General features: G+C 33.9%; 1 protein-coding gene across 1 annotated transcript in view; it reads right to left on the bottom strand.

The window, feature by feature from the left end:
• ADGRL3 (adhesion G protein-coupled receptor L3) overlaps positions 1-26443 on the bottom strand; it is a 471329-nt gene that overhangs the window by 2280 nt on the left and 442606 nt on the right. The window contains exons 22-23 of the mRNA XM_036253182.1: positions 24728-24824; positions 571-588 (exon numbers count right to left, since the gene is read on the bottom strand). Coding sequence (XP_036109075.1) covers positions 571-588; positions 24728-24824 — 115 coding nt within the window. The remainder of the gene's footprint in view (positions 1-570; positions 589-24727; positions 24825-26443) is intronic.

The raw sequence follows: 26443 nt of genomic DNA, 5'->3' as shown, positions 1-26443 counted from the left end.
ATTTATTTTCATGTTATAAGATATCTTGTAGACAAATCCACAATGTTAAGGAAAAAAAAGTAAATGCTTTTTAAAGGGCCATATGTGATGGGTGATTGCTGCTGCGGAGGCTGCTATGGTATGCTTTATGGTATGGTCGCGTGACTGATGCATTGAAACGTGTCGATTACTTCTGTTGTCAATGCATTAGGTACGGGTTGAGAACAGCCGTAATAAAAGTAAAGTGGGCATGTTGCATGGGACATATATTTGTTTGATGGAATGGACTAATAAAAATTAACAGTTTATGAATTAGCAAAAATAAATGCTTAATTTAAAAACAATTTAACTCACACAAACATTACATGAGACTTAACAACTATGTTGATTATGTGACACAGTAAAAGAATCAGACAACAAAAGCGTCTAATCTCTATCAACATATATTTATGTAAATCGGTTCATAGGTTCTTTAGCTTTTAAATTGTGAGATGAACTGTTTTTAATAACTACATCATCTATATGTGATGCAATAAAAGTGAACTAAAAAAAATTACATTTGATATGCAATGTTTAGCTTTACTCCCATACTTGTCTCTCTGTAGGGCTCTAAACGACAGCGTGAAGAAAAGGAAAGAAAAAACAACAAGTAAGCTTACAGCGACAGTAGAAGAAACATGAGTAAAAAGCAAATTGATGATATGCAGGAAAGAGTCAAAGGAAATAATTTCCACTGCCCCAAAATTCATGAGTCTGTGTTACATGGTTTATCATAATTAAAAATACTGAAATGTTAGTCAGAAAATAAGAACCGCCCCCTTAACACATGCTAATAAAAGGAAATTTTAATAAGCGTTTCTACAGTTTGTAAATTCCACAAATACACCTTTTTATTTTTTTAAGTTAAGATTATCACACCAACCAAAGAGAGTAAAAATTGGAGGGCAAGCCATGACGATTTCCAAAACTATATGTTAATATCGTGTGTGTATGTGTGTGTGTGTTAGAAAACGTTTGCTTCCAAGATGTGTTATTTTACTTTAACATTTTTTTTCAGTAAAATTAAAAAGTCTTTAGCTAGACACAAAAGTAAAATTATAGTTGAAAATCATAATGTATTTTTTTCTTATATATCTTCTCTTTCCGTGTACAAATATTGTTTTCTCCCTCTTGTACCTGTACAAATGCTTCTTATCATTTGTGAATAACACTGATCAATATTGTCATTTCTGGAGCTCAAATTCAAAAGTTGTATAACTCTGGAGAAAGAAAAAGGTTAAATCCAATCATTATTCTGCATCAGGAAAATGTGAGGGGGGAACAAAATACCACCATCAATATCATTTTCTTCTAGTTGTTGCATAATCATATGCAATCAAACATTTTTGAGCTGATCCATTAAAAACAGTCCTAGTGAAATTATTTTTTTTTAAAAAAACCATATTTTAATCAGGTCAAAAGAACTGCTCTTGCTGATTTTGTTCCAGGAAGGTTAAATCACACACGCAAAAAATACTCCAGAAAATTCATCGGGCTAGAAAATTTCAAGAGATTCCAACTTGTTATAATTTCACCACTGCTTTAGAATAAGCCTCTGAACTTTAAATGTTGGCCTGGCCAGTTTGGCTCAGTGGTTAGAGTGTCTGCCCACTGACTGAAGGGTTCTGGGTTTGATTCCATGCACATACCTCTATTGCAGGTTCGATCTCCGGTTGGGCTTGTGTGGGAGGCAACCAATCACTGATATTTCTCTCTCCCTCTCACTCTCTCTAAAACAAAAGTCAATGAAAAAATATCCTTGGGTGAAGATTAATAAAAAGTAAATAAATAAATGTGGATTTGCTCCTCGGCAAAAGATGAATCATATGTCAACATGTAGGGGGACTTCTTTTAAGTTTTCAAAATAGCTTTAGAAAGAGGACTGGAAATAAAAAGCCAAACCAGTTAAGGCACAGAGGGCAATCATTTGTAGGTTCACACGGCTCCCTCCTTAAAGCAGAATTTTAGAACTAGAAAGCACATGACAGCTAAGAAGTTGAATCTGCCTTTTAGAGATGAGGACACTGTAGCCACAGCGGCCGAGCCTGTGGAGCTGCCCTGCAAACAGTGGCAGGAGCTGGGATCAGAAAGGGGATCTCCTGGATGTGCTCTGGGTACCACTGTCTCATTCTCTTCACACGGGCCTGGGGCTTTGAATATTTATTTACATATTTTATAATATAACATTGTATTCTTACCAACCATAATGTATAATGCAGTCTTCACTATATCCCATCCCAAGGATGTGTCTTTCTTTAAAGTTTTAGAATTAAATTAACTTACTTTAAAATGTAAATTATTTTATAAAATCATGACTTCCTCTCTATATTAGGTTTTGTTGACAAGTTTATCTATAATGAAATTGGTCTTACAAAAATTGAATTGTCCAATATGGACAAGAAGATAATGGTCCAGAAACACTATGTATGAAGTTTTAAATATTTCCACAGACAGTCTACATCCAATATAATAAAAATATATTATTACATCTTTATTCCTAACTCAATAAGCTTCGGTAACACTATAAACACATCTTTACATATTTTAAATAAAGGCATGACAAACAAAAATGGATACTGTAAATCTGAATGCTTCTTTGCTTGGATGGCATTGGGGCAACTGAATCACAGGACCCACAGAACAGAACTAAGTGGTAATTCAATATAAACCACTCCAGTACATACCGAGACACCTACATTTCATATCAGATTTCACCTTGCCAATAAGAATATAAGTGCATTCATCTGAAAGCATAAGATTAGTACCAATATGACAATCACCAAGATTTATTTTGGATCAGTGGTAAAAAGAATTATTTTAAGCACTACCATAGTTTATGAACATCTTAAAAATATTTAAACATTAAATAGCTGGAAAATTCTACTTCTGACTCTGAAAAATCTTAAATTATTTGCTATCTTATTTAGACAATTTAGTAGAATTTATTTAACTTACTGGTATAAATGACAAATCCATTCAGAATAATCCTTTGTGTATTTATTGATAATCTTAATAGCAATACCCAGTAATAGATTCATAAAAATAAACTTTAACTCTATATGTTATTAATGTAACTTTTGCACCATAAGAATTTTAATTTGATAGTGTTTATAGAAATGTTCCATCCTTAGTAAAATCTCCTAATTTAGGATACCAATAAACATAAATTAAGACAAGAAGGCAGATACTGAATTAGGAAAAACATACAGAATAATAATTTTTTTTCACTATATAAGACACTAAAATTATATTAGAATAATAAAAAATTCTAAACAAAATGTGATCTAAATTTGTTACCTGTTATAAAATAATCTGTGTGTGAATAACACAGAATAGATTTAATTTGCAGATATGCTGTAAATCTTCATTTAACATCACTCAAAACTTACTGTCAGCACACTTTAAAATATTTATGATGACACAATTATCTGTCCCATAGCCTAAATTTTTTAAAAGGCCTTTATAAGTTCTGTTAAACTGTTCTTCCAAAGCACATCTGGTGCATTGAGCAAAGTACATTTTATTGAGCACTACAATAAAATAGGGACGTTGACAAATGAGAGAGAATTGAGGGGTGGGAGGTGTGACCCTGAAGGGGACCTGGAAAGTATCTTGTATTGATGGTATTGAGGTTATTTTACTAGGTTAATAGAGGACTAAAGGAAGACAGTTAGCTGCTTTCAAGTATTTAAAGGATTGCAACAGAGAGCAGAATGCTTTGCTCTTTGCTCCAGAGGGCAAATCTAAGCTTGTGGCCAGAGGCAAATTTCAGCTCCATGGAAGGAAAAAATATATACAACAAATGGGGCATTTCCACAATTGAATGCAGTTGACCCTTGACCAACAGGGGTTTGAATTGCGTGGTCCACTTATATGTGTATTTTTTCAATAAATACTGTAAATGTATTTTCCTTACGATTTTCTTAATAACATTTTCTTTTCCCTAGCTTTATTGTAAAACTATAATATATAATACATATAACATACAAACTAAGAGTTAATAGGTTGTTTATATTTGCTAATGCTTCTAGTCAACAATAGACTATTAGCAGTTAAGTTTTTGGGGAGTCGAAATTTATATGCAAATTTTTGACTGCATATGGGTTGGGTGATCTTAACCCCTGTTGTTCAAGAGTCAATTGTGATTTGAAATCCAGAGCTGGGCAGGGTCATGTTATAGAAAACACTTCAGCACAGGCTGACCGAATGCTAGCAATGTCCTAGAAAGGGCCCGATGAGCTGTTTCTTCTTTTCATTCTAAAACTCTATGCTTCTTATACATGTGGATGGTAAGAATCCAAATAAAAAGTTTGCTTAAACCCTGGCCGGATTGGCTCAGCAGTTAGAGTGTCGGCCTGAGGTCTGGAGAGCCCAGGGTTCAGTTCCCACTAAGGGCGCGTACCTTGGTTGCGGTTTGTCCCCGGCCCTGGTTGGTTATGCAGGTGGCAGCCACTTGATGTGTCCCTTTCACATTGATGTTTCTCTCTCTCTCCCTTCCACCCTATCTGAACAAAAAAGAAAGATGTCCTTGAGTGAGGATAAAAAAAAAAAAAAAGTTTGCTTAATTATTTTATGCTATTGACAAACAATTTGACTGTATTCCTGAAATCGCTTCTGAATTACTGGCTTTGGTATTTATTTATTTTTTATTTTACTATTTTTTTTTTTATCTTCGCCTGAGGACATTTTTGCATTTATCTTCAGATAGAGCAGGAGGGAGACAGGGAGGGAGAGGGAGAGAAACACTAATGTGAGAGAGACACATCAACCGGCTGCCACCCACACAACTCCAACTGGAGCAGGGACAAACTGCAGCTGAAGTACGTGCCCTTAGCGGGAACCGAATCTGGGCCTCTCTGATCCATGGGCCGATGCTCCAACTGCTGAGCCAAACCGGCCAGGGCATACTGACTTTGGTATTCAGAAATAATTTTGAATCATCCTTTTTATCTGATACGGTGTCAGCTGGGAGGCTCAGATGGTTTTAGACACCCAGTGGGCCGTGCTGAAACAAACATACTTCTCTGAAATGGGCATTCACACCAAGTTTCAGGCACTCATGCCCTTGATGTTTTACCTCTGCTGGAGAAGAGAAAACACAAAAAACTTCCACGTAGATTTTCACAGAGGATACTAGAAATGTTACTCAAAATTGTCTGGAAGTGTAAAATACTGATAATCTATCACATCCAACTTGAAGGAATCTTGGAAGTCTCTGTGTGATAGTGAACTTTCAAATATGATTTTTTTTAAAGTAGATTATTAAGATTTTTCTGTAATAAAAGTTTTATTTGAATATCTTTTTCCTGTGGTCTCTTTACATATGATATGGGTATTTTCAATGTCTTGGCTTCTATATTACAAATGGTTTAGAGAGATTTATGCTTGTTTGATAACCAATTACATTCTTTTAAAAAAATTTAAATTAAATTTTAGAGAGAGGAAGGGAGAGGGAAAGAGATTAAGAAGCACTGATGTGAGAGCAGAACATGAGTTGGCTGCCTCCGGGGGATGGAGCCCATAACCCGGGCATGTGCCCTGACCAGGAATTGAACCAGCAACCTTTCAGTGCACAGGACAGCCACCTACCAACTGAGCCACATCTGCCAGGGCACGATTAAATTTTCTATCATTTTAAAACAGAGGATATAGAGGAACCATATTCAACAGCTTTGTTTTTTTTACCATGTAGACACAGTAGAAAAAGGATTTTGTGACCTTTCCAAGCCAGCTCATGTGGACAATAGAAAGCCTGATCTGCTACTGTTCATTCCCTGCTCTTCCCTCCATGTTTTCGTTCATGTCATTTCCCCTGGAGCTGATGTAAATGCTTTTACCAGTACTGATGCTTTGTGCCCAGTGTGCTTCATGGTACAATAGAGCATGATTACTTAATCTTAAACATCAAGACTAGTGGGTCAAGTGTTCCTTTATCTTACTTACCGTAGGAAAATATTTTGTTTCTCAACATAAATACACAGGTATTTATTATAGAAAGCAATCAACAATAAGAAAAGTATCGACAAGCCACAATACATTCCATAACATTACAAAGAAACAAACACATATCGATGAATCAAGCATTTGTTTATCAGAAGGAAGGAATCCATTTCTTACTATGGAAAACCTAAGGAAAATGGAAAATAAAAGCACCAAGAGGGGTAGAAGGTGAAAGGAATCTGTGTGTCTGCTTCCAAAAGAAAGAAAAGGCAGGAGGAAGGAAAGAAAAATAGAACGTGGCCATAAAAGCTACATAAAATGGGACTCTCACTTGAAAAAATTAAGATAAACTCCAGCACACCTTGTGCGTTGTACATGCTGATAGAAGGGTGGTTACTGACCGCCGGTTCCCCAAGCAATGTATTATAGGGATTGTTAGTACCATGCGGACGAAGCAGAGCATTGCTTATAAGATGATTAGCCATGGCTCCTGGAGCAGCCCCATAGAAAGACAGAGAAAAAAACAGGTCAATCAGGCAAATGTGTTTGAAAAAAAGAAAGGAAACATTTAGAATGACAACAGTTGATATAGTCCTGATTACAGGCAGGCAGCTAATTAGACTAAAAAATATATGCCGCTAAAGCACACATGTTTCCAACAAGGCACATATCTGAGTCAATGGGAAAGAAATAAAATGATTTACAATGTTGATTAAGCCACATTTAGGGTGTTCTCTTTTCCAAAGAATAAGCAAGAATATATTCCCATGCTCGCTAAAATTAAAATAAAATAAAAAAAGCAAAATACAGTCTTCTATACAAACAAAATACAAAACACAAAATAAAAGTTGAAAAAAAAGTTAAAAACAAAGAAAGAAAAGCTAAAATTAAACAAACACCTCCTCATTCACAGAAGCTACTGCGTTGTTTTCAGTAAAAGAAAAAAGAATAAAAGGCAACATTTAAAACACTCTTTGGAGAGCAGTTGTTGACACAACAGAAGAATTAGACATTTCTTAAAATTTGAGGAACAGCAATTATTTAAATTGAAATAAAATCACTCTCATTAGTACACCAGAGTAGGCATACTATTTAGGTGAATTGACAAATCTGACAAAATGATGAAAAGGGTATTATTTTAAAATACTTTAAATAAAATATGAACTTCATGGTATCAAGCAGTATATATTATTCTATTTTCCATTTTCCAAATGGTTGTTTGGACTTTGGTAGAGCAAAGTCACACAGTTAGTCTTTTATCTCTTGTGAACAGATGGACTTACTTTCTAACATCCCATCACTATGAGTGGCCACCTCCCACCCGCCAAAGCTGCTTAACAAAAAAGCAAATAAATAATCACTGGAACAGTTTTATTAAATGTAATTACGGCAGGTGTGGGAAATTATAGGCACAATGTGTACTTATGGTAGATGAAGAAAGAAAAAAGCGACCGAAGAAAGGAAAACACAAGTTGTGTAGGAATAGGTTCAACACACCAGTATATGTTCATTTAAATACACATATATATTAGAGAATGAAAATGTAACCTGCACACAAGGAGAAAATATTTGCAAACAAATTTACAAATATTTTCAATCCAACAAAGACCCAGTATCTGGGGTATAAAAAGAACTCTCAAAAGTCAACTATAAAAACCAACCAACAGAACACACACACACACACACACACACACAACATTTTGATTAGAAAGGGGCCAAAGGCAGAAACAGAAATTTCATGGAAGAGGATATAAGAAGGCAAACAAGCTCATGAAAAGAATTGCTATTAGCCATTACGGAAAAACCGATTAAAACCACAATGAGATATCACTGCATACTTGAAATAAAAATGGTGACAATATCAAATGCTGACAAGGATGAAGAGAAACTGAATCAGTCATATTTTGCTAGTGCGGATGAAAACTGTATAGCTCCTTTGGAAAATAGTTTGGCAGTTTCTTATAAAACTAAAAGTGCAATTACCATACTACCTCCACCCCTAATTGTACCCTTGAACTTTTATCCCAGAGAAATGGAAATTTATGTGTCCACAAAAACGTGCATATGGATGCTCAAGGCAGATTTATTTGTAATAGGTCATAATGAGAAACAGCCAAGATGTCCTTCAGCTGGTGAATGGTTAAACACTCTGTGATGCTTTTTTGAAATTATAGCTCTTTGCCATACAGTAAGTAAATTCTCAGTCATACTACAAATATTTTAACCTCAAAATTGGGTAGTGAACACCTCTTGATTTAAAGGTCAACATAGCTTGTCAGATCTCTGGAGCTGGAACGTTTCAGTTCTTTCAGGAAATAAGCCATGTGTTTGCATCTTACACATCCTGCCAAGAATGAGCATAGAACTAGCATCAAATTTTTCACTAAGTACTTGATGACTATTTGCTGAAATTTTACAACATATATATTTAAATGTTTTTACACGATGCAAAGGCAGATTGCCAACTCATCATATAATTGGTCTATCAGAATATTATTTCCCATTAATGAATTAAATATATGAAAAATTAATAAGAAAAGTTTAAAAAAGAGTGGGCTAAAGTAACTTTCAGGTAAGAAATGGAATACTGTAAATCTTAAACATGTATATAGTTGATGTTACATAAATTTCAGATTAATTTTTAGAGATAGGATTTGGTGTACACAAAAGTTTTAAAAAGCAAATTACATGTAAGTCATACCTGCTACCAAGTATTTATTACTGCAGCCTATTTTTCAAGTAAAAAGGAAAGTTAGTCTTCTAATAATAATTACTTTCTAAAATTACTTTAAATAAGCGTTTAAATAGAAAATGAAAGATGTAAGCAGCTTAATAGGAACTAGGGTAATAACCTTAAAAATATAAAATTATTCATATTCTTTATATTCCCTCATAGATCAAATAAGGGATAAATTCTTTATGGTTGGGATTTATATCTGCATCTCTATGTATTTCCCTTCATTACTGCACATTATTTAACTTAAACGAACTGGAAAACAAATAGTAGGCTAAGAAGATTGCATGCTACTACTTCCCTTGCCTCATACAGCTTATAAAATAAAATATTCATTTGTTTATATATATATATATATGTATATGTATGTGTGTGTATATATGTATATTCTATGCTGATGTCAAGGAAGGTGATCTGCTTAGGTGTTCTCATTACAAGAAAAAAGGTTTTGTAATTATGTATGACTCATTGGGGTGATCATTTTGCAAAATAAATAAAAATCAAGTTATTATTTTACACTTCTGAAACTATGTTATATATGTCAGTTATACCTCAATAAAAAAAAGAATATAATAAAAAATAAATGAAAGATAAAAGACTTTATAAAAAGAAGATAATCTGTGCTTTAGAATAAGGAAACCAATGATTTGGGATGAATCAAGCATAAGCAAGAAGCGAGTGACTCAATATTTTGTTTTTTGTTTATTAAAATCTAAGCATATGAGAACAACAAAAAAACTGTAATCATACCAAAATGGAGTTCCATAATAAAATTATAGTGAAGCAATCAAAATTTTTATAGATAATCCGTCTAGTTATATCTTTTATAGCATAAAGTTCTTTTTCAGCCTTTTCTTTTAAAAAAAAATTCTGGATGTACTTTAAAGTACTTTTATCTGTAAAACTATTGATGTAGAAAAACTGAGTTTTTTCTCCAAATATTATGTGAAGATATTTTATTCTAGTGATCTGCCTATTTTGTAGAATTGTAGGAAGACTGAGATTTCTAATTTAAATTATTTTAATCCTTACCTGAGGGTATTTTTATTGATTTTAGAGAGAGAAACAGGGAGAGGGAGAAGGAGAGAGATGGAGAGAGACAGAGAGAAACATCGATGTGAAAGAGAATCTGCCATTGGTTGACTCATACGCAGCCCAACAAGGATCTAACCCACAACCTGGTCTGTGCCCTGACCAGGAATCCAACTAGAAATCTTTTGGTATATGGGAAGACACTCCAATCAACTGAGCCACCTGCCCATGGCAAAGACTGAATTTTAAAGTTCATTTTATTTATAATCGATTCCTGGTAAGGTAGGAAGGCCAACAACAGTAGCAGAAATGCTATAGGTACACGACTGTGCTATGACACAATGTCGGCTAGATGCAATATTCAGTCTCAGCTCCATGGCTTTGACAGGGTTCTTCCACAAATGGGGTGCAATCCAGAATCAGCTAATTTTCTATAGCCATAAGGAGTGACATGCAATAATAATTGGAGATCCACCTGCTGTTCTGTTAAATCTAAAACTACATTAAAACTTACAAAAATAGTTTAAAACTTAAAGAAACATTTTCTTCTTTATCCTTGGTATTGACCTTTTTCTGAGAGAAAAAGAATCATACTTTAAGTTGCTTTGGCACTATCACTCACTTTTATACCTCATGCACTATTGGAAACCAATGTAATTAATGTCACTGAAACTAACTTTAGTCCTGAAAGTGGAGAGTTATAATTCAAGTGAGGGCTCAGTAACAGGAAATCCAAAGTAGAATATGAAGTTTGATGATGAACATTTTGCAAGGAGTGTAAAGTTACTCATAAACTCTATGGGTTTGCTAGTTCAAAAGAAAGGGATATGTCGGAGTAATCAACCCGTTGTCTCTCATGTGATCCACCTGGTGAAAGAAGTCAATTCTTTTTCATGCTTTTCATGGACACTCAGGACTTGCAGTGACCGTAAGAGGTCACTCTGTCACCATCCGAAACAAGTGCAATTTCTCTAGGAGTTATTACCTTATGGTTCCTACACTCCCCACTCACATTTAGGCATTTCAATTATACCTTGGAAGGTGACACACACTGCATTGTAAAACACAACTGGTTGCCAGTGCCCAGATCTTTTGCCCCGAAACGTGCACAGAACATGTTTTCCTCTTCCTTTGATACGCAGTTGCCTTGGTCATTTCTCTGGAGCTGCACTGTCTCTCACTTGTCTGCTCGAGTCCATTCTGTTTGTTCCTGGTTGTTTCCCCAATTTACTCAGGTCTCTGAATTCTGGCGCTGTTTTCCAAGGTTCTGTCCATGCTGTCTATTCCTCTTCCCTCCAACTAACTTTTGATTTGTAAACTTCCCTTCTAATAGCTGTGAAACTGCTGAAGACTTCCAAGAAGATCAGTGTTTACAGACCATCTGTCACTGTTTTTCAGCTGCATAGTTAAGCTTACCGGTTAGTCAGTTTGAAGACACAAATAAGTTGCTGCTAGGGGTGGGGAGGAAGTTAGAAGACTACCTATGTGAAAAGAATGTTACTGTGCTCAGTTCACTGGGTTGTAAACCCCAGGTCAGTGGGGAGTACGTAGGGTTTCTCTCATTGTTCTAAGTGTCTAGACTAGTGCCCAGAGCTCAATAAATAGTTGCTTAATTCGTGAAAAAAAACTTATGTGAAATCGATGGCATTGAGAAATTATAAAACTTAAACAAAGGCATTTTATCAACTATGAGTAATTTTATAATTTGAGTAAATTTTTTAGGAGTGTCAATTATATAATTCCTAATGTGATTTATTTCCTTCTAACATTATACCAGTTACTATAATGTTGAAATTTTAAAGGAGAAATAAACACTCAATACTAATTATAGATAATAAGTAGGGTGGAGAAGAAAACATGACTCAAAATAAAAAACCCAAATTGGGCAAAAAAAGCTCAAAGCGGCTATATAAAAATAGTTGTTCCTTAATTATCTGACTCACTAAATCCTGGTTATAGTCTACTCATCCATGCTTATTTGCCATCAGAAACAAGGATTAGCTCTTTAATATAACCCTGAAAAAGGAATTAACATTGAATTTCATTGTGTGGGAATTACCCCCAAAGCTGTCAACAACAGGCCTACCACAAAACCTTTTTTTCTGGTGGAAGTGTAATACAAAGCAAATGGGATTTTCATATTACATATGAAAAACTTAGGGACATTTTTCTGACAATTACTTGAAAGTCAGACCCTAAAGCTACTGAAAAAGATTAAGTGTAAAATCATAGTCATTTTAAGAAGAGTCTTTTTCTTTTTTTAAATCCTCACCCCAGGATATGTTTGTTGATTTTATTTTATTTTGAGAGGGGGAGAGAAACATTGATAGGAGAAAGAAACATTGATCCCTTGCCTCCCATTGGCACCAGACCAGGGACTGATCGAACCTGCAACCTAGGTACGAGCCCTGAGTGGACACTGAACCGGAAACCTTTTGGTGTTCTGGACAATGCTCCAACCAACCGAGCCGCCAGGCCAGGGCGAGTCTGGTCTTTTTCATTTGATCTGTACCTAAAGATGGAGGCTGATGTAAATGTTTTTGAATGAGTGAAATTTGAATGAAATAATGACTACACTCTTTAAATTTATAGGTTGACCACAAAACTATTACATGTCTTTCCACATGAAAATAAAAAATAGGTGTTTTGACATTGGGAAGCTCTGAATGACAGCACTGTCTAGGTCAGTTCAGTGTGAGATATAGAATTGAAGACTAAAAAAAATATCTAAGGAGATCGCTGTGCTTTGAAATGATAAAGTAAAGAACAGATGTGAAGAGAGATGACAGTGTATCCCACTTGAATCTGTATTATATCATTCAGAAACATAATTCAAACAACGTTTCTTCCTGACAGCAGGGTAACAAAAGTGTACTGAAAGGATCTTAAAATAACTTGAATTGTCATTCTGCTCTGCCCCTCACACTTCATTAAAAAAAAAGAAAATCACATCTATGTACTTACATTCTTATTTGATCATACTGAATGGGCAGAATTGTATATTTCAGGAATGTGAAATTGAATGAACTAAATCAATACAAGCATTCTTTAGCAGTCACATTTTAATATGCCTCAATTTTCAAATTCTTGTAGTTTATAAATATATAGGATGGTAAATGTTCTGATTTTTTTTTTTTTCTCAATAAAACACTTTTAACCAGGTAGTTCTTTCTTTTTCCTTAATATAGCTCACCCTCCATTCCATTTCCTCATGGTTCTCTCTCCCTTGATCTGACATATTTTCCATTTTCATTATATACATTGACTGATACACATAAATCACATTTATAGATAAAGCAGAGTTACTATTTTAAAAACAAATTTTTTTCTTTATTGATTTTAGAGAGAGGGAAGGGGGAAGAGAGTGGGAGAGAGGAGGGAAGGGAGAGGGAGGGGAAGAGAGAGAGAGAGAGAGAGAGAGAGAGAGAGAGAGAGAGAAACATCAAGGAGAGAGAAAACAATGATTGGCCGCCCTGACTGAGAATCGAACCAGTGACCTCTTGGTGCGTGGATCAATGCTAAACCACTGAGCCACACCGGCTGGGCCAGAGTTACTTTTGAATAATGTCTCTGCTTTTGTGTTCACACCTTAATTCTGGCCCATAATGGAGACTTCATTTTGTGCAAGTAAATACAGGGTGGGGCAAAAGTAGGTTTCCAGTTGTGAGCACATGAAACACAGAGTTTATTCTTGTATTATTTATTGTATTATTTTCCATATGAACAACTGTGAACCTACTGTCGCCCCACCTTGTATAGTTTCACTAATGATAGTATTTTTTATAGAATTAGAATACTAACTTCAGTGTAAGGAAAGGGATATTTTACTAGGAGATGCGATCTATGACATCATGAAACCATGAAAATGGCATGCAAAATGCCTTCGGTGTACGTCCTTGCTCAGCTGTGCCTGTGCGCATGCCTGCACGTCCCTCCGGGGAGAGGGGCCTCTGGCTCTCACCTCCTTTCACAGAGCTGAGTGCCCCCGAATCAATTGCAATATATCATTATAGAGAAAAGTTATAACTGAGAATTTAGAACTGAATAAGATTTCAACATTATCTAATCTACATAATAATTTAATATATAAAGAAACACAAGTCCAGAGATATTCATAATGTTTTCAACGTCACAATTGACTCTGGTAGGCTAAACATATCTAAAGCAATGATTTTTAGCATTCTTTCCCACAAATATGATTCAAAACAATTTTATTAGGAGCCTTGTAGGTGTGCATTACTTTATCCTCATTTGCTTTTCTGTGATGTTCAATTATTTAATTTTTGTTCCTGCAAAGGTAATGTGCCTGGGGAAGGGGGGAGAAGGAGAGGGTAAAAGCGGGGGGGAGGTGGTGAGAGGAAGGAGAGGTGGTGAGAGGAAGGAAAAGGTGCCCCGAGAAGCCCAGTTGTTTAATTTATATTCATATATTAATTTATTTAACATAAATAAGTAAAAATAAATGTAAATAGATAAAAGAGGCTTCCAGAACTATGAAGAATGGATTCAATAGGCATTGTCTATTTTAAGCATGTTTCCTATTTTTTGCTTTTCTGTTGTAACAAATCAATATCAACTCGATCTAAGGAAAGACAGCACAAGCAGTAATTAGTGCAGATTTAAAGAGCTATTTTATAAAACAGAGACAGCCATGTAAATCAAGACCCAGTTGTTTACAATAATAAAATTAACAGAATCTGCATGCTACACTTAAAAGTTAAATAAAGTAACTTTAAAAACCAGAGAAACTGCCCTGGCCGGTTTGGCTTAGTGGTTAGAACTTTGGCCCGCTTCTCAGTCATCAATGTTTCTCTCTCTCTCCCTTCCTCCCTCCCACTCTACCTAAAAATCAATGGAAAAAATATCCTCAGGTGAGGACTAAAAAGATACAAAAAATAAAAACCACAGAAACCATAATTTTAAATTTTTACTCTTTGTATTCAAACAATTAATGAAATTACAAAGTGTCAAGGAAGAAATATTATCTTGAAAGCCAAGAACTCTTTCATCATTTTTTTCTAAAGTCATAAATTGAAGGGCTGACATCTTGATTTATCACACTGTGTATTCTTAATAGCCAACAAGTTTGCTATTAAAATTTAATCAAGCAGCCTATTAAATTTTTTTGAAATGGTTCTGAGACACTTAGCTTCTTTTAATAGCTAATTCATTCACTAGGAATCTATTAATATGAATTTCAATGGCATATTTTCTCCAGAGTACAGATTGGGTTATTGTTAGTTCAATAAAAAATGAAATATTCTGAATATAGAGGTGTTGCTCTATTTTAATATATAAATTCAGAGCTGTAGGGTTGTGAACCTTGGAAATTACCTACTCTGTTCTCCTTTGTTTTACACTAACTGGCTTTCCGTAAGTCTTCTTGTCCAGATACATAAATTTTTCTATAAGAAATACCTAAAAGTCAAATTACTGGGGTCATACGTTGTCCATATTTTCAATTTACAATATATTTTCAAAGTGCTGCCAAATGTATTTGTACCAATTCACATGCCCATGAGCAGTATATGCTTCTCAAATTCTAGCTAAGACTTGGTATTATCAGATTGACATTTTTGCCAATTTGATAGTGTTATACATCGCATTTCCCTGATTTCCAGAAAGATAGGGTAACTTTTCACAGCTTTATTGGCCATCAGAGTTTCCTGTTCTGTGAATTACCAGTTTGTATCTTTTGCTCACATATATATTGAGTTGTTGAATTTTATTTATTGATTTTTAGACACCCTCCACACAATGTAGGCATTTTGTTTGTTATCATATGTTGTTCATGCCTTCTCTTAATACCTCAGCAGTTATGAGTCCTATTAAATTTTGAGATAAGAACCTTATTTGTCTTTTTATTTTAGTCATGATTTCTATTTTGTTTTATAGAACTTCTTTGACAAAATCTAAAACCTATTTTCTTCTAAAAGCTTTAAATTATTAGTTTTATATTATCTCATTATTAAATATATATTTTTTATTGCCATGAAATGTAACACTATTGTATTGCCAATGAAGAAACTGATGCCATTAGATATTGATTGTTGTTTTTTACATAATTAGCTGAAAGCAAAGCTGCTCAGAGATTTTAAATGTTCTGACTGCTCAAGCCAACACTGGAAGAAATGAAGTTCAGAATTCTTGAGAAATCTGTTTCACAAAGGAGGAAGTGGTTGGTCTGCAGAAGAAATGATGAACCTATACTAGACAGTCATTCATCTCTAAAACTCATCTTCTGTGATCAAAGACATGTGTTTCTGTATGCTATTAACTTGGATATTTTGAATACACTGGCATAGTACTCAAAACAAAGAATAATGAACCTGAAGATAACAGGCCAAGTGTGATTAACCATGGGCAATACAACAGTAAATCAGTTATTTTTAGTAAGAATATACTATGTCGTATGTGGTACATAGTCAACCCCACAGCTATATTTATTCGTAAATCACACATTACTTATGTATTTTTTGCTGAGGAAAATGAAACTCAGAACAAAGAAAAATATAATAACTATTTAACAATATAACATAATTTACCAGTGTGAAAAAAAATAAAGACTTTTCATATCATTCTCTGCCTTATATTGGCTACTGTCTAATACTGTGCCAATTCTATGAACTTACATGTAGAAGGTCTATCCTGGCTAAAACGTGAACTTTAAATTTGGCACCTACATTAACAAAAAGGATGTCTGAGCAAAGTAGATATGAATTAAAAGAAGGTATCTATGAATAAAGATATTCTAGACAATGTGGTTCAGGAAAGACTTATATAATCATAATCAAATTTGTTTTGTTTAGACTGAGACTGTTTTAGGAAATTTATACTGTTTCTATTTTTCTATATCAAGATTAACTACCTTCCTTCAATCTATATATCCTCTCAAATATTTCTCAATTCACTAGTGATATTCTGAGACCGTAAAGTACTTTATACGAATGTGATGGGTAACTTGTCTTAGTTTTTAAAGCACCCTCATTCCTTATAATGATAAATTATGAAGAAAGTCTATTATGAAAATAATAGGAGAACCTATCACATAAACACTAACTTTTAAATAGCATGCAGTATATAAGTTGAGCTATATAAAGTGCAAGCCTTATATGCAATTCCTCAGGTACTATTTTAACTAGATATTACATAATTATTAGTAATAACAACTTATCTTTTTGCTAAATGTAGATAGTTTTTTGTTTGGTTGGTTTTTTTTTTGTTTGTTTTTTTGTTTTGTTTTGTTTTGCTAAATGTTGATATCCCTTTAATTTTTCATGTAACTGAATTAATTTCTATGAACTTTCAAATATCAGATTCAAGTTAATATATTTCTTAGAAAAAATAATTTGAAAAGTAATCTCTGTTAACTTTGGGTACTACATACTGCCATTTATATCAGCACAACCTTTATGTTTGAACACAGTAGGAACATTTTTTCAGATGAGAGGTATGGTTAGGTTTCATTTGTTTTTAAATTTTGAATTATAAGACATGTCAGTTTTTGTTAAAACTGAATTAGCACATAAAAGTAATAAGTTTAACATATACCATTATCCCTATCTATTTAAAGTCAGCTCATACAGATTTTTCTGTTTGTTCTAGGCATTGCTATGCTGTCCTGATGAAGAGCAGTTTCAAGGAATATCAAGCTCATGAATACAAAGATCTGGGGAGAGTTTTACCTTTGGTTCTGTTACTGAGTGATTATAGGCAGAAGTTATTTACCTGATTTATGAACAGAATCTGTTTCCTAACTAAAATGTTCATGCTTTTACTGGAATATCAGAAATTAAAAATTAAGATAAAAGGATCCTACAATAAAATACATTGAGTGCCTCTAGGAAAGAAGAATGATTGTAAAATTCCTCCTGCAACCTGAGTGCTACACCTGAACAATAATGTATAGTAAGTCAGCATCTTCCACATGAGTTTTGGAAAAGTTAATATGTATTGGGCAATCTAGCTCCCCATATATCCATAGCATTTTAAAGCTTTTCTTTCCCTAAATGATAGGATAAAACCACACTAAGGAACTGTACTTAGAAAAAAATTGAGTGAGGAAAATAAGAAGTAAAGATATGAATATAATTGTGCTGTTAAGGATCTCTTTTATCCATGTGAGGTGATAAAAATAATTTTGAAATACTTCTTCGAAAATTTCTTTATTCGAAGCTTCAGCAACCTTCATGAAAAGCTGTTATCATAAAAGAGTAATGAAAATTTTCGTTATCATGAGTAGGGCTTTGTGGTCAGAAAATGTTTGCAATCTAGACTGTCCTTTACTTGCCAAGTGAACTTGGACAAGTTACCAAAAAACCCAGCTTCTTCATGGATATAAAGATAATGGATAATGAAAAATGAACAGTGTACAATAGATAAGTGATCGCTATGCACACCAGAGTAGAAACCCCAAATTTATCAAGAACTATAAAGGGACATACTGTGTTCTATTAGAGAAAAGAATATCAGCAATTTCTGAAGATAAATTGGAGTATTCACATGAAGTTCTAAAAAAAGATGATATTTTTGAAAAATTATATGTTCAGCCACTTATCTGAAACAACACTAATATTTTAAAACCAAGTGGAGATATTCTATAGCACTATAGTTAGAAGTTAACAGGGTGTCTCATTGTATCTTGTTTGATGATAAAGAGGTAAGAGATACTGCCAATTACATATAACGCAATAAGATAATAAACCCTAAAATAAGAAATCTACTCTACATAAAGAACTCTGTGAAGGATTCTGTGGAAGCTATACTACTACTACTAATTATAATAATAATAATAATTTTTACTATTGTGTAATCGTCTGTGAGAGGCTGGACGATTTGAAGGATTTGTATCAAAGAGGAAATTAAAAGCAAAACAAAAGGACTCACTGGGCAAGCATTTAAAAGTGTTTTTTTTCTTTTTCAATTCTGGCTAATGATTTATAGCAAGAATATTTGCCTCTGATTGACCAGAAATCAATATTTAATATATATTATTTTTCAATGGAGAGGTCATTCTGCAAATTATTTGGTCTCCTTGAGTTAGAAATCAGGATATTAATAGCATTACTTAATTGTCTTTCTGACACAGCATCTCAGTTAAAATCTGTACCTATTTTGCTTTTGTGCTATTAATCTGTTTTACTAACACACATTTCCTTATCGTACATTTTCTGCCGGTCTTTATTGATGACATCTACAAAAGAAAGAAATTAACAGAGAGCACTGTTGTTTCATTTATAAATCATGACTGTAAAGGTAAAAAATACTAGATATCAATATAATGACAAATCTCAAACAAGAATTGCATACATGCCATAGGATACTTACTGTATTCGCACTCATATCATAATGCTTGCTCATAACAAACAGTAACTTATTATATAGCCCACTCTGACTTCTTAGCTATGCAAGTACTGTTAGGCACATCGTTAACTGCTGCTAAAAATTTCACAAATAGGTGTCAGATTATGTCAGGATCTGGTTAATATTTACAAACAATGATTTTATAACCCTTCCACACAGCAAGGCTTTGGGCCAGATGACAGATTTCGTGCCTCTAAGCCACACCATATCTGCTGACATTCATAACGTGCAGTGAATGCGTAGGAGCCTTTCACCCCGGCAGCTTTAATTTACAGAAATCATTAATCACGGCGAAACACCACTTACACTTTTTATTTGCCGTTTTCTTTAAAAACATACAAACAAAATATGCTTTGTAGCTTGAATATTAATGAGGTGGCAGGTGATTTATTGCGGAGTTGGTTCTGTCTCAGTGACCAGCCTCCTGGAAGAGACAATGCGGCCTCAGACAGGACAAGAGTGTAAAACGGAGCGAGTCACATCCGCGCTCTGCTCCTGCGCTGGCCATTCAGCAGGGCCGTCTGAATGGAACCAGTGTCCGGAGGGCCGGGGGGTTGGAAGGAAAGAGAAGACAGTGTTTGCTTATATCATTATCTAAGGTAGGGGGAAGTCAACGTTTACCTTTATTTCCTAAATGCTAAAACGTGGTTGCAAATCAAAAGCGAAGAGCACAACTGAGGCATAGGTAATTTGCATTTAATTTCGGATTTAGAAGAGACAATTCAGCTTTATTTGTTTATTTCTCTTTGTTAGCCTCAAGGGTAGCACCATCTTAGGTAAATTATTCTTTCTTTTACTTGGCATTCAGATAACAACCTCCTTCCTCCCACCTGGAACTAGAAAATAAAAACAGGAAAGAAAACCTCTGGGAGTGAATGATACATTTTATTTTATTTTATTTTATTTTTTTAACTAAACTTTTTTTATTTATTGATACATTTTAACATCTGATTTCTTGAGAGCACTGACAAGAACCAGTTTTCAGTTGTAGAAAAGATAAGTACCCTTCTGAATAAAATAATAATAAATAATAATAATAATAAATAATAATAGTACTTATGTTCCAGGCACTTTTGTAACCAATTGACATTTATTAAGTGACTTAGTGCCCTTAGGTTCCCCTGAAGGGGGTATTATTTATATCCCTATTGTATAGACATTGAGAAGTTAAGAAATTTCCCGAAATCACTGGGTTAAAACTCCATTCTCAAAACGACTGTACATAACTGCAGTAAGTCAGCTATTTGCACATGTCTGTTTGATGGCACTTTTCCCCTTTGTACTGACAATGCTTCTGACAAGAGAGGTCACCTTTCAGTAGGTGGTGTGCCACTGGGAGTCAAAACCTACCCTTAAAATTTATGAAAAGATTGCCAAAGGCCATCATAATTTTACCGATTACATAAATTTACTGAGAATGCATGTACGGATTAATATGACTCTGAGCCTTCAAAGGAGAATGTATTAACCTCAATAAATAAGTGCTACACATCTACAAATCAGTCTTCTGCCATATAACAAATTTGGCTTAAATAAATTCAGCGTTAGTGGTCAATTTACCATGTATAAAAATATAAATTGCATTGTGTGGGAGGTACATGAGATGGAGGATGGGAGGTTGGGGAAATAAAAACTCATGGTGCTAACCGTTGTTGCAAAAGAAGAAATGCCTTGTTGCTAAATCTGCCACTCCAGTGGGGCATAGTTTTGCAATAAGCTGGGGTGAGGGTGGGAGGCGCGTCTTTGTAATTGATGCAACCATAACATACTGGTAGCACCTACCTAGCAAAACTTGATTTTGAACTGAAATTTCTAATGTCAATTCAACAAATTAAATAAAGCATGGGCATCACAATTGTACTTTCATGATGAAAGTAAGACTAATAAAATATAATTTTAGAACATATTCCAATTTCTACATAGATCTACAAAAAGTGGAAATATTTAGCAATGAATTGAGCTACCAGAGACATTTCTGAGCAGATACTTCATTTGCGGATCAAACTCAAGTTTTAGAGGCAGTGTTAATAAAATTGTTCAAGATGAGATCTGGCCAGCAGACACTGTGGGTAGGGGATACAGGTGCAAAAGATTACTCTACTACAACTTGTTTCTATTACTACCAGAAAGTTGGAGCTACTACAGATTTGGATTAACTTTCCAATAGACCTGGAAGGAGCTCGGGGATGAAAGACTGACATAAAGGTTGGTGAAAATAGCAAATATTTAAATGAACAAATGAATAAACCCTACTATGAGGTTTGTGAAAACTTGGGATTGGATCAGCGTTAACCTTACTTTGTTAATTAACCACCACCTCAGGGCTCTTGCAAAGCTCCTTCTACCTGCGTATCCAGTGGCATGCTCGAAGTTAACTTGAAGGTAGTCCTGGGGCACAGGCCTCACAGAGTTCTGGATTTGTGAGAGTGTGTAGCATTATAACAAACAAGTCGGCAGGGGAAAAATATTTGAAAACATAAGGGAACATCTGGAAAACATCTTCATAAATATAGATATTCTAAGGACAAATGGAAGGTCTTAAAGAGATGAAGTGACCAAATAACAAAATACCAAAGAGAATATATAAGAATGATTATACAAATTGAAAGTGATCAATCAATCTTCCCAAGTCTCCTATGATTCCAAGGAGTAGAATCCCAATAGCAATCAAGTTTGTCACACTGGGAAATTTAGATAGCTAATCTGATACATAGGATGCAACAAGTTGGCTCAAGAACAGAATATTAGAAATGGTTTTAAAAAATAAAAACTATGGAGAAGGTGCCCTGGACTGCATGGCAGAGACTTTATTCTTAGTCGATCTCGAAGATAATAATGATGGTTTCTTGTTTAGAAGAATAGATAAGACATACAGAATTTCAAAACAATAATTCTTTTGCTGGGTTAGGCAGTGGTATGAATAGGAAACCTACAGTGAAAATAGGATTAAATTTTAGACAAAGTCTTATGGTTTTCAAGGGCCAGATATGTTCTAAAGGCAAAAATAAGGGATTTAATATATCTAACTGAGGAAAATTGAGTTAAAAACTGCTAGCTGTAAGAAACTAAGAATAAATGAGAGGTTAGAATATATGAAGATGTAAAAATGCAAGACCTGAATTTTTGTCGAACAACAGAGAATGTACAGAAGTGAAGAATTATGTTGCTGAGGTGACTGAAGTGTTTGGAAAGGTGAAGCTTGGATGCCACCTACCTAAGTATGACACACACGCCTGAATGCAGGGGAGATAGGGCCCTGGGAAATAAGACAAGATTAAAGAAGGAGGTTATAGACTGTCTTCAGAGATATAATACGAAGAAATAAAATTTCAAAGTACTTCACTCACCTAAGGTACAAAATAATGAGATGAGAATAAAACAAGGAGTTTCTGACTTGAGGGACTAGAAAATTAATACGGGACATCAAGAAGATCACTGTGATGTCTACACCATTAAAGTCACTGAGTGAAGGAAGAGTATATGTCCTGAAGGACACACTTCAAATCATAAATTCCATTTAACTGTCTCCCAAAGTCATCATTAAAGTAACTTATCGGATGTCGCAAGAAATTTTATACTTTCTTCAATAACTTTAAAAAATATCTTGTAGAACTAAAGGTTTTAAAAATAGATTTAAACATAGGATCAGTCGATATAAAAGACTATTTTCTTTAAATATATTTCAAATTGACCCAGTCATCTACATTTTACATAGTCAAAGTGGATGAAATTCTTGAGAAGGGGATAAATGTGACTGACTTTAAAATCGAGGTCATAAAACATGATCAATTTTAAAAAGTTTTTTGCGAAAGTTACATACCTTACTATTTTTACATAAATTTAGGTCATTGTGCTAGACAAAATAATTTTACATATTTTATCCATCTTCGCAGCAGGCAAATAAACAGTGAATCATTAAAGTCATATTGTCTCATGTTTTGTTTAAAAAAACAATTATTCTACGGTTTCTGTAATAATTACATGTAAGATATTTCTAATGATAAATCATATTAATAAAGATAGTTTTCTTTCTAGGAACATACTGTCAATTTTCTATACATGGGGCAATTTTAAAAATAAAGAAAGTCTGTCACTGTGCAAGCAAGTTATGTCCTACACTTCAGAGGAATTTTTAAGTCATTTGTTTTCTGTAATTTGAAAATGTGTCAAAAAGTTAGAGTATTCATATTTAAATAAATTTTCACAAACTAACCATTAAAAATTAAAATGTCAAAAGAGAAAAATACTTGAATGATACTATGTAAATCAATGTACTCTAGCAAATAACAATAGACTAATAATGAAACAAAATATAAGAAGGAAATTGCTTTATTTTAATGCACTTTCCTCATATTTGGAGGTATATTTGTACTCACTGTTCTTATTTAAGTAAAAGTAATGCAGAAGATTTCATATCATCACTATCTGATAGTTACTAGATCACTGCCCAAGTAACATAAGAAAGTCAGTTAAGGTTATATGCAACATAAATCCCTACATAAAATTCAACTTGGATGCTACATGTCCTAACTTCTGTTATATTAGTAAGATGAAACTCACTTGAGTAAACGTGTTTAAGAGCACGAACTTCTGAATCTTTCTTAATGGTAAGCCATTGAGTGTATTACATTATTTGTTTCTCAGTAGCATTTAATGTAATGACAAACTGACAGAAACAGGTTTAGAACATACTAATAACCCTAGTTTGGTAAGAAAAAAATAATAATACGGATCATAAAAAAAATTTCTGAATGTATGCATCAAATATGTCTCTCTTAGGGCGGCATGACTGGCATGAACTCATTCAAACAGCACCTTCCCGGATAAAACCATACTGTATTCTAAATGCTTTACGGCACTTACTGTGGTGTACTCTAGCTCTCCACAAATAATGCAGCTGCGCATTTTTATGGCACTCACTTTAATTCTAATCACACACACACATGCACTATAAGAGAGAGTAACTGAGAGAGAGAATAAAAATAAATAAATCAACCATAAACAAAGCAGTAGATTAAGTGAACTTCATTTTAAACACCTGAATTATGACCTAGGGACATTTTAATTAAAGCACACACATATCAAAAAAAATTATAACATATTCATGGATGTATATATAAAGTATTTTTTCTTTTAAACCTTTAAATAATCTATATTATCTGAATAAGTCTTTTAGATATTAAGATTGGATGTGATTCCCCCCACCCCCCAAAATACACAGGTTGCCTTAAGCATGTATCAGACAGCATATTTTTACTTCCGCAAAGACTATGAAATTGCTCTATGCCTGGGACACTGTGGAACTCTATGATGCTTAGCAGACTATATAGCCACATAATTGCTCATTTTCACTGTTTCCAACGAGGCCTGACAGCTCACCAGTTGATAGCAGTGGTGGATGACTAGGAAAAGAAAGTTCTTGTTTCCTAACTTCCTTTCAGAAAAGATTTCCTGAAAATTCAGGATCGAAAAAAATTCAGGCTTATGAATAATGGAACACACTGCTACACTCAACGGGTTTTACATCCTTGCAATATTCCTATCACATGGAAGAAGGTCCAGGGGTTGCAAATAAAGCAATGCATTTAAGAACTTCTTAAAGTAATCACAAACTAAGAAATACGAAAAATCATTTCTAATTACCTCTGTTGAGTGATGCTGAACTGTTTATATCTCCAGTGATGAAGGAAGACTCTGACTGCTTTCGGACTGTGTCATTCCACATTCTACGAATTCGGCTCTTGATGGAGGAAAAAAAAAAAAGAAATGAATCTGCCAAGCAGTAAATTTTTACCAAAATCACATTTTTCTTTCTTAATTACATGAGACCTTTGTTTCCGGCATCTGGCAAATATACAACTTCTACGTGCTTACAGTACAGTGGCTTCAGAACATCAGAAAATAAATTCATGGTAATAATTTGTTCTTATTAAGTATAATTCTAAATGCCTATAACCCAAAACACAATTATAATTATGAAAAAGAATAAATGTAACATACTATATGGATTTAAACATGTTAAAGATATATAGAAATGTACTCTACACAGTTAGAAATTAATAATCTTAGTTTCCGAGGTAAAACAAATTATTTTCATTGTAACTTTAATGGGAATAGGATATTTAAATATCTATTAAATTATCAGTTTTATTGCCCAGCCGGTGTGGCTCAGTGGCTGAGCAGTGACCTCTGCACCAAGAGGTCTCCAGTTTGATTACCAGTCGGGGCACATGCCCAGGTTGTGGGCCCAATCCCCAGTGAGGGACATGCAGGAGGCGGCCAATCAATGTTCTCTCTCACAGATGTTTCTCTCTCTCTCTCCCTCTCCCTTTCTCTCTGTCTAAAATCAATAAAGAAAAAAAAAATTACCAGTATTATTAACAAAATATTTAGTTCAAGGATGAAAAATCTTGTAAGCAAGAGTTTGGTAAGAAAAGAATATAGAATATTATTAAAACATTATTGAATTTAATTAACCTCTCCATTAGTTTGTAAGAAGACCAATGTAATTTCATAGGTTACATACTATCTTGACTTTTCTTTTTTTATGAAGGAGATAAAGGAAGTTAATTTACCCTTATTTATTGCTTCACAGTAGGAAGTTTTATAGAGAACTGAAAATTCTTACATCATTATTTATATTCTCAAATTCAATATTCTAAGTGTTTGATAATTCAAGAAAGCAGTGTGGTATTTATCCATTTGGAGAAATTTGTTTTTCTGGTTTATTTTATTTTACTACTTTATTGAGTTAGGGATCAAAAGAGTATTAACAATCTTGTTAGAAGAAAACAAAATCTTCCAGAAGCTTTTCCGAGGATGAAATAGTTATAAGAACTATTTATTACTACTGCTGACGGTGAAACCAAGCTCACAATTGGGTTATGTTCCAAATATATTTGAACTCCTTGAATAATAGGGGCATCTAATGTTAAAATTTTGTAACTCTTGGGACATGTTTACCCCTCAGCAGTATTATCTATATTTTTATATAGGTCAGCAAACACACACACACACACAAAGCAAAACTAATAAACAAAAGCATAATAAGAAAGCTGGTGTAGGATCAGAGACCCTGAGGACTTGAGGATATTTCTATTGAAAAATATTTCAAAGCCTCAAACTGAAATATTAGGAACAAATACTGAGAACATTTGTTTTATAAATTAATTAAAAATATTAATTACCCTCTACTATATGCCAAATACTAACCTAGGAAATACAAAGGGGAAAAGAAAATCCAAAATGTCTAATAATGTGCCCACAAATCTTCATAGAAGCATTAATTATTACAACTCAAAACTATACAACACAAATGACTAAATGATAGAATGAGTAAATGATAGCAAGATACACAGC

Source organism: Molossus molossus, unplaced genomic scaffold, assembly GCF_014108415.1.
Source record: "Molossus molossus isolate mMolMol1 unplaced genomic scaffold, mMolMol1.p scaffold_m16_p_1, whole genome shotgun sequence".
Lineage (NCBI taxonomy): Eukaryota > Metazoa > Chordata > Mammalia > Chiroptera > Molossidae > Molossus > Molossus molossus.
This window is presented reverse-complemented; position numbering and strand designations above follow the sequence as displayed.